This window comes from Capsicum annuum, chromosome 6 (assembly GCF_002878395.1).
Source record: "Capsicum annuum cultivar UCD-10X-F1 chromosome 6, UCD10Xv1.1, whole genome shotgun sequence".
In the NCBI taxonomy this organism is placed as follows: Eukaryota; Viridiplantae; Streptophyta; class Magnoliopsida; order Solanales; family Solanaceae; genus Capsicum; species Capsicum annuum.
This window is the reverse complement of record NC_061116.1, coordinates 211024352-211039588: the sequence shown is the minus strand read 5'-3', so window position 1 is coordinate 211039588 and position 15237 is coordinate 211024352. Positions and strand designations below refer to the sequence as shown.

The 15237-nt window shown below is 32.8% G+C and overlaps 1 protein-coding gene across 1 annotated transcript; it reads right to left on the bottom strand.

The window, feature by feature from the left end:
• Nucleotides 1-13303: 13303 nt before the first annotated feature.
• On the bottom strand, nucleotides 13304-15235 carry LOC107874736 (SKP1-like protein 4). Its single transcript, XM_016721488.2, has one exon. The coding sequence runs from the start codon at nucleotides 14455-14457 to the stop codon at nucleotides 13864-13866; it is 594 nt and encodes a 197-aa protein (XP_016576974.1). The 5' UTR covers nucleotides 14458-15235; the 3' UTR covers nucleotides 13304-13863.
• Nucleotides 15236-15237: the final 2 nt, after the last annotated feature.

Here is a 15237-nt window from a genome sequence, read left to right as displayed (position 1 = left end):
CACCGTGAAACTTTCAGGGCCTATTCCTACGCTACCGCCACAGACCCCATTGAAAATTACAAACATGAGTCGCACCGCGAAACTTTCAGGAGCCGAACCAACAAAATTCGGGTCATAACTCTAAAAGAACCAAATCCAAATTGTTAAATGGTTAAAACAAAGTATTTGATTGATATTAGTTATAATAAATCTTTTTAGTACTAAAGAGTTGTGATGTGCTCTTTATATCTGCTCAGTAATAAAACTCAAGCAATAAGCAGGAAAACTAAATCATCTGTTCTATACCTACTTACCGATCGTCACGCGGTCACGGCCAAATTTGAGATCATGATGGCACCTATCCTATCTTCCGTGATAGGTAAACCAAGAACCCAATTTCAAAAACAACATCCCAAACTTATAGAAGCGGAGATAACAAGAACATAACAAATCCCGAATAATATTACCTACATACTGATTCTCTTCAGGAAAAGTTTCTCCCTAATATAAGGTCGCATACTTGATTTTCTTACGTTTATTTCTCACAACTATTGTGCAGACTCATACAAAAAAGATAAAAGATGACCACACAGAATCTGTAGCATCACAGGATGAAATCTCTGTCGTGGTTGAACCTCCTCCCTACGGGACAAGCCACACTGTATGTACTGAATTTTTCCTATTAAAAGATGTGATGTATGATGCATTCAAACTTAGTTTCTCATAAGTAGACTAATAAGCTAGTAAAATCTAAATATAGATAATCCAACAAGCCAGCCACTAGATACAAAACCAAAGAAAGTGTGAGTATTTTAAAATGCGAAAAAATGCATAAATATAAGGCTGAAGGAGATTTCAGTAGTCTCTAAAGCCAATAACAGCTACCTCGAATCTCCAATGATGCTAACCAAGAAGAAACCACAAGAATCAATGTCCGAAGGTTGTTGGATCTGTATCTGCACGCTAACCAAGAAGAAACCACAGGAATCAATGTGCGGAGGTTGTCAGATCTGTATCTGTACGTAAGATGCAGAAAAAGTAAAGGTGAGTACGGCACCACGTATACTCAGCAAGCATCATCGATCGACCCTAATTCAAAGTGGTGACAAGTGACACTACGTCAATCATCTAAAAACAAACATACAACCTGCACTAAGCAAAGCCACCTTAATCTAACTAAATAATCAAGTTTAGCAGTCATAAGGATATCATAACACAGTCCAAGAAATTCTCAATACAGTGAGAACAAGTAATGGATATTCAAGTACTTAATAAATAGTACAAAGTCGACAAATACACCTTACTCAATCTGAACCAAAAATATATGAATGCAATGCATATGTTGTGTACACACCTTCCGAGCAATAGCTTCAAGATCAGGAACCATGGGGAACTCACACGGTCCATGTACTATGCACTTTGATCCCAATAAATATATTGTGCAGGCGTGCACTCCGATTCCAAAAATATATTGAGATCGGATTGGAATCGGAATGTACGCCTGCACAATATATTTATTAGGAAGATTCTATTCCCAAAGCACTAGATTTTGTAGTTTGTCAGCTCGATAATATTGCTATTTCAATTTTTCTTCTTAGAACGTAGAAGCCATAAACGAGACGAAACATGTTGATACACGAGATTAAAAAGATAACCACACATAACTTGAACGCTATAATTTAAATATAACTTATTCTGAAAATTAACCAAAATTAATAAAGAGGGTGACAATTCATTAGAGTAACGAGTAAAAAGAATATCTTTACGGGGTCTTTTGGTACAAAGGATTTAGGCGAAAATCGAAATACGCTAGTATCAATTTAGAGATTAATCTATATATTTCCTATTTGATGTGATGTAATATTATTTTGTATCAAAATCTTGTGTTATTACTCATCTCATATAAAAGGTGAGATTGAAATAATTATCGAATATCTATGTCTGAATGAAACGACAGCTCAGAAAATTAGGAGAGGAGTATAAGGACAAAAAGAAACTAGGGTTACACCTCCCCTTTTTTTTTTCTTCACCCCATTTTGTATCGCCATGACTTATGAATTCGATCATAGAAAATATCAACATACATACATTTAAGTGATGAAGTAATTAAAAAAGTCAAGCAAGTGATATGGAGTTGGGTTTGGAGACGATGTTTAGATGTTTTTGGATGCATTAGAAAAATATGCAAGTTTTACTTTGTTTTTTTCTTTATCGTTGTGCAGTTATTTATTTATTATCCTGATAAAGAAGAAATTAAGTTGATGAATCACCTATTAAAACTGAGTAAACTTTTTAGTTCTCATCATGACATTTTTTGTTTGACAAATTATCTAAAGACCCCCTAAATTTAATAAATTTTACTTAGATTTCTGTAAACTATCAATAGTCTTTAATTATCTCTATCGATTTAATTGTTTGATAGTCTTTACCACCCACATGATTGTTTTTTTTTTTTTTTTTTTCAGGTTTAATAAAATTTATATTTTTTAACAATAACTTCAAACCCATGTTCAAATTAACATATGAACATTCAAATGTAGTTTAAACTTCGTATTTATAATTTTGAACTTTTAACAATAAGTTCAGTCCACCTTATGAACAATAAAAAATGAAGTTCAAACTATTTTCTTGAAAATAGAAAACTCAAATGTTAAGAACTTCAACACAAGTTCAACCAACTTATAAACTATCAAAATGAAGTTTCAAGAACTTCAAACACAAGTTCAAACAGTTCAAGAACTGTCAATATGAAGTTCAAACTATTTTCTAAAAAAAATAGTAAAACCAACTTTAAAAAAAAAGAGATGAAACAAAAAGATTCAAGCCTACCGAATTCACGGTGTGTCCTTAAGAAAATTATTCCCCTCAAGTATCCGAGGTTATGGAATATATCCTCCCAGGATAAGATGAATCACTTCTATAGAATAATGATACCTCAAATTCTGTTGAACTACAAACACACTCAACAATAGCAAATCACATTAGAGTTTTTTTTTAAGAAAGAGGAGTATTTTTTCTTCAAAATTTCATATCTACACCTGAGGAAAAATTTAGATACTTATAGCCATCAAGGTATTGCTTCATGAAGACAAACAATGGTTCAGAAAGATGCACCTTTCATAAAGGTGCAACTCTTTGAAAAAGGTGCAACTCTTCGAAAAAATCACAATCCTTTGAAAAGGTCATAATATAATCATCAAATCTGAAAAGGTGTTTATTCAAATTGCATTCTTTCTCTTGGTGTCTTTTCAAAAGAACACTTATTTATTTTCCATTCACACTTCTTAAAAACTCAACAATCATCTCATATAAATATTTTGTTCATATGTATTTTTTTTTTTAAAATATATATATATTTTAAAATGGGTTTTTAAAAGGGAAAATTTCAGAAATAGCAACTCTGTAGCCTTAATTATAACTTTTATAGCAGCAGTTTCATAATTACGAAAAATAGCAAATTGTATTTGTATTTAAGTAAAATGTTGCTATATAAATACATATACAAATATATATGTATTACTCATAAATTCATATGCACAACTGAAAAATACATATTCTTCTATTACTATGAAGTGGGTAAAATATTGTTACTTTTGCTATAAGTTGTAATTTTGAAAAAGTATTGCTATTTATTGTAATTATAGTCTTAAGAATGCTAGTTTTTGTAATTTTTCCTTTTTAAAATTCATTAATTCTTTCGATTTTCTTTTTGTTTTTGGAGTCAAATTTATAGTGAACTTTAATAGAGCTTCAATTTTTAGGCAAAAGAATTGTTCGCCTAAAATTATGATATATTAGCCAATTTTATTTTATGCATTTTTTCTGAAAGTAAAAAACGCATTGTTCAAATAGATAGTTATTACATCCAAACTTTTTGCTTAGATGTCACAAATTTGTTTACCCTGATATTTAATCTACATTTGAAATAATTATCATAAATTTTAGTGTCAAATTTTTTGTGATATCTAGGTAAATAAATAACATTTCCTCTATTTCAAAATAAATGAATTGTTGAGCTATTTTTTAATGTTCAAAATAAATGAATTGTACATTTTTCAAGAAACATGTTGGAAATTTCTTTCAATTTTACCCTTTCATTTAATAAGGTTCTTAAATACTTCAAATTTTCTAAGAGAGTAATTTAAGAACAATTAAAAGGGTAATAGTAAAAGATAACCTACAATTTATGTCTTAAATTTTTTTTTTCTTAAGGGTGTGACATATTCCAACAATTCAATTATTTTGAATATAGTGAAGATGGAGGAGGAGCCTTCCTCCTGAATTTGCTAAAAAAATTTAGTTTGTGATAGCTACTCCGTGATTTTTGAAAACAGAGAACCACTTGATTAACTTTTATAGTGTGTGACTAGACTTAAATAGATTACTTACTTTTTAGGAAGAGGGATGGAAGCCTTTGTTAGTGTTAGAATATGAGTTGTAGAGGAATCTTATAAAATCCTACTTAAAAAAAAAAATTTATAATGTAGGATCTCAATGCAATAATATAGATACAATAATTCAATAATTCTTGAATTTGGAGTCAAAAAGGCTATTTTTTATCAAAAATATCAAAGAAAACAACGAATTTTAAAAAATATCAAAACGGACAAATTGTTGGGAGCCAGCGACTTACAAGTCGCCGAGTCCATAGCGACTTGTAAGTCGTCCGGACAGTCGCGACTTGTAAGTCGTTGTCCCTGACGCGACTTGATGCTTGTTGTCAGTTCTGCAGTCTTTGAATTTTTATTGTTGATGTGAATAAAGGCAGCCTTTTTAGACAATGCATGAGACACGAATTGTGCATGCAACCTTTGAATTTTTATGCCATAACATGAATAAGGCAGCCTTTTAGACAATAATGCATGAGAAGTGAATAGTGCATGCATGTGAGTTGTTGTTTTAAAGTTTGCATGAGCGTGTTCCAATGTTTATATATTGGGGTTTGCATGAGTTTCCACACTCCGATTTCAATTTACAATACAATTTCACTCAAATATTATTTTTATTCAGCCTATAATTTTTGGTATAAAAAAATGAATCAACATACAGAGTAAATTTATATTGGGGTGGTAAAATTTTATATGAAACTGGTTCTGTAAAATATAGTCGGTCGTCTATAGTTGTACAAATATTTTTACTATCTCTTAAATATGAGCAGTTGCAACACTTACTAAGAAATAAAATGGGTATAACTGATGCAGAAGATGTAGTGGTTATCACGGGACGATATCCAATGTCTTTTACTCCAAATGGAGTTATAACGCACGGTGAGACTTGTATTTCGAATGATGATTCTTTATCTATATTTCTCCGTACTATTAAGATTTTTAGTAGTTCCATTAACTTAACAAGTCTTGATATATATATGCGTCAATTGAACGTTGTCCTATCGTTCAAAAATTTATAAATTTAATTTAATCAATTGAATGTAAATTAAATTAAATTTATAAATATAACATTCTTTTCTATCAATTGAACGTTGTCCTATTAAGTTTTTAAATTTTTTTTGTTTTATAGATGTAATGATTTTGAAGGTACACTGACTCGGCTTACACAAATTATGGAAAATAATGATGACATAGCTGATAATGGAGTACGTGGATCAGCCAGTGATGGACCTTCAGAACATGAATCAATGGATGATGTTGAAACGTCCGGTGATGATAATATCATTGGAGAAGATGCAACTCTAGTTGCTCGTAGTGTTAGTCATCCATCAATGGAAATTTCATATTTGGATAATACCGAAGAAAGCGCAAAAGATTTTGAGTACACATGTGATGATAGTTCCAATCAAGCTACTCTTTGAAATTTCAAGAATCCGGAATTCATTTAAACAGGTTAGATTTTTGCTAACTACAATTTTTAAAATAATTAATTTCATTTTTTTATCGACTAATACTTATTTGAATCTATATGAAATTAGGTATGTTATTCAGAAACTAGAAACAAATGAAAGATGTTGTGAGAATGTATAGTCTTAAAAAAAGAAAGGTCAAACCCATCGCTAGGCCCCTTAAGTACGCATGATCTTTTTCTTAGGCATCTCAAGTGGACATTGGTTCATTTTGACACCTCAAGTAGGTATAAAGTGTGTCATTTTGATACTTTTTGCTGAGTTGACAAGGTGCGCGTGACACACGCATTGAAGGCGCGTTTGAGGGGCATTTTTGTAATTTTTTTAATCTTTCTTCTCTTTTATTCTCTTTTCTTCTTCACTCTTTCTTCTCTTTTATTCACCATTAATATTTTTCTTCACAATTTGAGAAAATTTTCATTTCAAACATTCTTTATTAAAATTTTGTTGAGATTTCACAATTGAAGGAAATATCCACAATCAACTTGTCAACAATTGAAGGAATTCGAGGCAAAAATTTTGTTGAGATTGCCTTCATAGGTCGTCTTGAGATGATGATGATGTTAATGGTGCGCTTGAAAAATTTTGTTGAGATTGCCTATTATTTTCTTGAAAAAATGTGCTTGAAAAGACTTATGATGTTATTTGGTGTTTGTTATTAATGATGTTATTATTTGCTTGCAAAAAAAAATGTTATTAATGGTGTACAAAATTGGAGGGACAGCAGGAGTGTTTTGAAGTAGATGAATTCGTACGTGGGGTAGAGAGGTTGTGGTGTTTGAAGAAGATGGGTTTGGTGCCTGCCATGAATCATCACAAAGAGGAGGAAATAAATTTTGTGTGTTTAGTGAAGGTCCATCAATGGCTTTCTTGTTGAAATTTGAAATTTCAAAAATTTAGAATTTTAGAGGGTGGGGGTGGGTTAGAGAAACAATGTTGGGGGTGGGGTATGGGGGTGGAAGGGGTGGCACTGCTGCATTTAGAAGATGATTTTGGAGAAGGTGGTGGTAGGGGGACATTGTTGCAGGAATTTTGGAGAAGATGATGTTTGGGTGGGGGGAGGGGTGATTATTGATTTTTTAAAAATAAATAAATGAATTACTGATTTAAAAATTATTTTTTTTGAAATGACACGTATCGGCATATTATTTGTCACTTTACACATCATCAGGCACATCATCAGGCGTGTGTAATACACGTACACAGTATAATTTGCTGATTCAGCAAAAGGTGCCAAAGTGGCACACTTTAAGGCCGCTTGAGGTGCCAAAATGAACCAATGTCCACTTGAGGTGCCTAAGTGAAAGATCGTGCGTACTTAAGGTGCCGGGCGATGGGTTTGGCCAAAAAGAAAGGAGTATATTTGTGATAGATCCAAAAGTAAGAGTTGGAGGGTTATGTGCAAGCGTCACATGTTGGGATGCAAATGGATGATTCGCTTTCGAGAGATTTCAAGTGATATGTGGAAAGCAGGAAAAATGATACAACCACATACTTGTCTGACTGATAACTACAAGGAAGATCATTTTAGTCTAAACAACAATATGATTGTTATTACATTGGTACCACATATTATGCAGAGTCCAAACATCAGTATTAAGGCGGTTCGAGAAGTCATCAAGTCAAAGCATCATTTTACTCCCAATTATAGAAAAGCTCAAAGAGATCGGAAAAAAGCATTTGTGATGGTATATGGAGATTTTGAAAGTTCTTTCAAAGCATTACCTCGCTACATGACTGCACTGCAATATTTCAATTCCGGTACTGTTGTTGAATGAGAGCACTATTCTTCAACAATGCAGGGTGAGAAAATATTAAAATTTTTATTTTGGACTTTTAAATGCAGGCCCGTCATTTCAATAGACGGTACCCATCTTTATGGTAGGTATGATTTGAAACTATTGATTGCTGTTGGGATTAATGCTAATGGTAATATTCTTCCGCTTGCATATGCACTTGTTGCATGTGAAAGTTTTGAATCATGGTCATGATTTCTTAAGTTATTGTGGAGGCATGTTATCGGAGAGAGAAAAAAATTGATCTCATTTCTGATCGTCATAAAGGAATATTACAATGTGTTCAGTGTTATGATTGGTTGAGTCCACCACACACATTTCATAAATTTTGTGTTCGATACTTGAAAGTCAATTTTAATAGAAAATTTTGAATAGAGAGCTCGAGAACTTAATGTGGTCGACCGCCACTGAGCATCAAGAAAGAAAGTTTTTTCAAAGAATGGAACAAATTAAGATATTGTCCCCTGCAACACATATGTGGATAGATAAATTTTCGCTAGATAAATGGATAATGTATAAGGATGATGATCGTAGATGGGGCGCCATGACAACAAATGTATCCGAGTCATACAATGATTTGCTGAAGAAAGCTCGGGGGCTTCCAGTGACTGCTATGGTTCGCATGACTTTTAAAGCTCTTGTTGACCGTTTTACGGAACTCTGATGCTTTATTACAAAATAATAAGCCATGGCCTCTTGTCGTTGAAAAAAAAATTCTTAGATTATTGAGAGAGAGTGCAATCGCACACTGACACGATGACTTATCAAACTGGTGATGGGGTATTTGAGATTTTTACTTTTGCACGTGATGATAAGGGTGAAAATATCCACACAGTTAATGCCAAGAGAAAAATATGTTTTTGTGAAAAATGGAAGAATTATCACATGCCATGCTCACATTGTATTAAGTTTTGTGTCATTCGTGGCATCGAACCTATTACATATGTTAGCAAGTACTACAACACCAAGCTATACAAAAAAACATATAGTCGTAAATTTTACCTCGTGAATGATGAACGATATTGGCCGCCAGCCCCAAACGTTGAATATATGCGGACATCTGATGTTGAAGAAAAAATCCGACTTAAGAATGATATGGATATTGCTCTGGCTCGCATGGCTAGAAAGTGTAGTATTTGCAAAGAAACAGGTCACACTAAGGCACGTTGTCCTAGACGAGCTCAGTAGTTTGCGACTTTCATGTAATATTATTTTATGTTGTGTTATTGATCTATATGTAGTATTTTTAATGTAATATATCTTTAACAAATTTTTGATTTTGATATCTGCTTTAAATACACTACATTCAAATTCGTGCATTACAGAGCTACTTGGAATTTTATGACAAGAAGTATTCACAAGGTTGTGGGTGAGGTGTTTGGAGGTACCTGTTTAGGTTTTAGAATAAGGAGAAAATAATAATCTAACTTAGGAATAAAGTAAAATAAAAATATTCTGCTGCTAGCTAATTTATGTTTGTTGACTTGACAAGGAAATTAACTGAAGAAACAAGGTACCAACTTAAAATGAAAAACAGAAAGAATTTAGAAAAACCATTTCTGTTTTGCTGTCTAATTACGGACAAATGCACGATCAATTAGTGTTGCAAAGTCATTTCAACATGCAGATTATCTGTAACAACAGAATAATATAAAATTTTCATGACAGTGTAACTTTAAATTCATCTAAACATAATAAAATGTGGACCATTAGCCTACCTAAATAATAATAGAACAAATGAGCCTACCTAAATTACGCTAGAAAAAATTAGCCTACCTAAATTTGACCTTTTGAAACTACCAACAAAACTTTTGATTAATTTTATCTCCCAACATGATCATGACGACTACCCGTGCCACAATAAATTGATACGTGTGGCCTAATTGATCTTTGACGACCATCTTCTCTCACAACCTACAAAAAATATTTTTAAAGGTAAGATTATTTAAGACTACAAATAAAATGAAGTATGTAAATCAAGAAACAACATCATACATATGGTTGAGAAGTTTCTGCATTGGACATTGTTGCCTGTAATAACATGAAATATAATTAAATAAATAATAATAAATTAATTAATCATAAATTATTAAATATACTATACGAATTACCGACTCACATCAGAAAAGCTTAATGCCTCAGTAAATGGAGAGTTATTCATGAAAATTCACGCATTTCAACTTGGGGAGCATGATGAAATTCACTTAATTGGGCAAAATCATAGTGCACAATAGGTGGCGTTACAAAATCAACTGTTTCTTCGCGTGAAAAATCAGTGACAACTGTCGAGGGTTCACCAAATTCAAATGTGGATAATAGGCCTTGATAGTAGTAGCCAAAGACAAGCCGAAATTATCATGTGGTTCTTCGTCACGATCTGTCATACTATCTGCTCTACGACCACCTCTTCTACCCTGAAGCGTACTATCTCTAGATACAGATTGACGTCCCTGATGGCGAACTTGCATTGGTGGTGATTCCGCAGATTGAGTCGGTGGTGCATAATTAGAAGCAAAGCTCAATAGTGTTCCTAGATAGGCAAAATTCATTGATTCTAATGAAATACGGGCAACCTCTTATGCAAATTCATACATCTCACTAGCTGCTCTTGGATCATTTAAAACCAATTGAACCATCCGATAAATGATTTCATGTGCCATAGCCTAAAAATACAAAATAAAAATGGTCATTTATATGTATTAAACAGAAAACTGACGTGTATCAAGGTTTTTTGAATATACGTATCAAGGCCTCATATCTGCTTGCCATGTGTTGGTATTCTCTTTGAACAACATGCTCTGGATTTTCAATTAACATGCGAACATGATTACAATACCAATGAATGTACTCTAATTGATTGTTTATATGATGAGGCTAAAAAATATGTTCCTGACGTGTATTCCACCAATTTTTTATTTCGTTATACATATTTAAAACTTCTTGTGTTATTCTATTTTGATTATCACGCTAAAAATATTGTTCGTGAAAGTGAGTACACGGTCCAGGTACATGCTGGAGATAACCAAATTGTCTGACAACACGATCAACCATATGCCACTCACGAACTATTCCACAAATAAGTGACACTCTAGCCATCCAAATAGATTTTCCCCTCTGGCACCACACGAGCAATTCATTGCGTATTTCTTCTGAATAAGACTCCCAAATAAACTATAAAATAAATAGATCGTTATAAAACATAGTAATTATATTACTCTTTTCAAATAGAAATAATATTATACTTAAAATTATACATAAGAAAATCTATTAGTAACAAATATGGTACTTTTCAATTCTTACATTATAAGTTTTTTTTTTAATCAATATGACAAATCATTAGTATTAAATGTTCAATTACCCGCTCAATAGTTAGGTTATTCAGGACATCTCAAATTATGGCAAGTATATTTCTCGCTTTATTTTCATGAACTATACCCCGTCTCCACTTATGTGCAAGTGGAGCCGATGTTGGGTTCGAAATCGAGAGGGCGTCATGTGGAAGCTATTAGTTGCAAACTATCGTGGTGATAATTCAGACGACAAAGAAAACAATACTAAAAACATTAAATTATTATATGTTTTGGCCAATCGGCCTACATATTATAAAATCTAATATCAAAAACATTAAATCTATTGGGAGAAATCTCCCCCTAAACAAAGACTCTTTAATGACTACATTGTGGATGTTACTGTGTTATGGTATGAAAAGGGGGTCTTCTATTTATAGATGTCCAAAACCTTTCCTCCAATAAAGAGGTTAGCCAAATATGGAAAAAAATTATATTTTTTTCTTTCAGGAAAAGTAAAAGTAATTATGGTAACTTTTATTTTCCTTCTAAGAAAAAATAAAACTTAAATATAGTAAGAAAATCAGGGCCAAAACCCTAACAACCGAGGCCTCATGATGGTTTGCCCCTAGAGGGTGCGGTGCTAGCTGAAGTGGAACAATACGCTCCCATGCCCATACCTATAAAAATATAAAATCAACTAATTTTAATAACACAATAAAATTAAGTAGTACAAATTTTAAAACACAAATATTAAGTTACATGTATCTAAACTAAGGCAAGAAATTCGCATACATCTCTAGATACACATGGATGCACGACATAAAGAATAGTACAAAAATGACAATGCGGTTGCGCCCCAAGCCTTTATTGACATTGCATTTAAGTTTTGCATCTCAATTAAATAGTCCAAAGAAATTTTAGAATTGGACTTATCCAGAAATAATGTACCTCCGCGCAACCATAAAAGGTACAACCTAACTCTCTGTTGCACCTCAATTTCGGGAGTATCATGAGTAATATTATCTAACTCTTTTATGTATGCAGCTAATTTAGATACAAGTATTCTTCTAATTCCACAAAAGCAATCTAGAGCAGGTTCCCATCCTGTTAAGTCATGCATCACTTGTCGTCTAGCTGCAATTCCTAAATCAGTAGAACCTTCTAGAAGTATAGGACTTCCATCTACAACCATTCCAAACATAATTTTGATATCCTGTAATGTAATAGTGGTCTCACCGTACCAATTCGTAAGTGAAATGTGTGAGTTTCGGGGTGCCACCTCTCAACTAATGCACTTATAAGTCCATCACAGTAAGGAATGTTTCCTACTTCTACAATTGCTCTAAATCCACAAAAACTTAAATATTGAAGGATTCGATAATGCAATGGATGCTCCTTTATGTGCAGCGAAAATTCAATATCGGAACGACGTATATTTAAACACATATATTGTCCCTCGATGTCCCAAACTTTTTGAAATTGATGTTTAGCTTGTAATTTTAACAATGGATTCATATCTACATAAAAAAAAAAAAAAATCAATTTGTTATGATCAAAAGTAAATTAATAACGATTATTTAAAGAATGTAAAATTTAAGTTTAAGAATTCGATGTAATATTTTTATACTTCATAATAAAAATAACGTAAAAACTATATATTAACATACCATATAATTGATGCCTTAACTTGTATTTTGATTAAATATTTATAATTTTTTTTAGTTCAAAAAATTTTTTGCACTATATTTCTACACTTCGACACTTGATAGAAGATATGAATTACATTCCAACAAAATATATAGATGCAATTCACATGCAAACAGACAAACATTCACGTGCAAATAATATTTTTTTAAAAAAATGCAACACCTTTCTCAAAGGCTGCATGGATAAATCACATCATGCTTTTCAAAGGCTGGAGAAATTTTTTTTTTTTAAGGCTGCAGAAATCTTGTTTTATCAAGGCTGCAGGAAACTTTTCTTTTCACATAGCAACAGTGTTTGCGCAGACAGCAGCAAGTCGCTACTTACAAGTCACGGCTGTCCCGGCGACTTACAAGTAGCTTACAAGTCACGGTTGTCCCGGCGACTTACAAGTCGCTTTGGGCCCGGTGACTTGTAAGTCGTTGGCCCCCCAGCGATTTGTCCGTTTTGGTATTTTTCATAATTCGTTGTCCCCTTTGATATTTTTAATTAAAAAAAATAGCTCTTTTAGTTCCGAATTCATAATTCTCCTATATTTCTCACATGATATCAGAGCTTATAAGATCATGATAAAGAATCAAAGAGTTTTCGCTACCTGCGAGAGGCTATAATTCATATATATCGCCTATTTGACCAATGCTTATATTAGCAAAAAAAATTGGCCATCTTGTTTTTTTTTTTTTTTTGACTATTTTCTCATATTTAATTTGCATAGCAGCTTGTATATTTTTGGTGACTACTTTCTCATATCTAATTTGTGTAGCACTGTAAATCTTTTGTGTGACTACTTTCTCATATCTAATTTGGAACCAAGCAATCGAGTTTTCATTAGCTACATATGTTGTGGTTTTAGGTTAGCTATACGTGTTGCATATCGAGAAGCTTTAGTACACGGGCTTGTTTTTGTTTGTTTGAACCTTTTGATTTGTCACAGAACACAAATTAATACTTCTATCGCTGCACTATTGGCTAAAGCAAAAAAAAAAAGGTTAAAATCAGATTGTCAACAGCTCATGCAAGTTTCAATCCAAAGCAAAGTTTACTCACATAACAATGAACTCCATATATATATATGGAGTTCAAAATTCTAAGTAAATCAGTAGCTATTAGTATATAAGCTTGGCAAAAATTGAACACAATAACTAGCTATTAATATATAAAACTGACTAATATCGTGAAAACGATGTACTCTGAATAACATAAAATCATATCTAAAATACCACCTAGGGCTAAAAAGCTAAAACTTACGTAATGGAACAACACCACAACCAACAGCAGCCAAGATCAGAAACACTGCAATAAGAAAAAGAATTGAGAAAAAATATGAACGTTCTTCTCTCAAGGCCCATTTAAATTCTTTGTAAATTGCTTTCTCTTTCTCGCTAGTGAAATGAGCCGTTATATAATGATATGTGGCGCTTATCTCCCAACATGATTTCCCCTTGATCCTCTCAGCAAGTTCTTCTGTACAAAGAACGTGCAGACCTTTAATCTCAAGGTACTTTGCAGCCCATACAATTTCCAAAAGGGATTTGAAGCTAGCGGTTGCAAACTTCTCGTCGTAGTTCTTGATTTCTTCATCATCGTTTGAACCTGAGACCTCTGTTCCGTGCATCTTGAGGTATTCGACCATCTTGAATAGATTCTCAGTCTCAACATGGGGAATTGGGATGATGCTAGTAGTAACATCAAGTTCCACCATCTTTTTTATTGTCGAGGAGTACTTCATGGCAATGGATTTTTTGAGCTCGAACTCGTCCCCATCGGAAGACTTCAAGATCACATTGATTTGGTCGACTTCAAATTCGTCTCCAAATGTTGTTGATGCCATGAGGGAAGTTTTTATTTTATTTTTTTAACTAGGATCAAGAGAGAAGAACAGGATGCTTGAGAAAGGTGTGGGCTTTGGTATTTATAGGGGCTCATGAGTCGTTCCAAAGGCAAACTTCAAACCTATTTGGGTTTGGTTCTTGGTTTTTGAAGCCTACTTGGCTTCAAAAAATTAGAATTTGAATTCTACACGCTAACCGCCTAAAACTTAGATAAAAACCAATTCCTAATCCAATTAAAATTCAAAACCAAACCAAATCCAAATTGTTTAAATGGTTAAGACAGTATTTGATTGACATAGTTATAACATCTTTATGATAATAGCTACTTGGAAAAGGAAAATTGCGGTTGTTCACTTGAATCGGCAACACATCGATTAGTCATACACTTCATAGGAATTATATGCTACTTATAACTAACATATCGCAAACCATGGTATTAGCAATGCAAAAAAATCTTATACATACATTAGTATGCATTAGAATGATTATCCATCAAAGTCTTTTCCCACATGGTATTTTGTGGTAGGTACTTCTGTAAACAACCAATTTTTTTAAAAAATCATATAATGCTTGTTATTTCTAATATAACAAAGCAAACAGTGCGCAAGAGAAAATTATCAATATCACTAGTACCAACATTACTAATACATCTTATTCGGCAATGGACACTGTTCTTATACACCCTCCCAAATGACCCCCAAGAATTATACAAAATAAACATAACATGGTTTACAAAAGTAACAAAGATACTTTTCAGAAACGATTGGAAAGCATTAAAG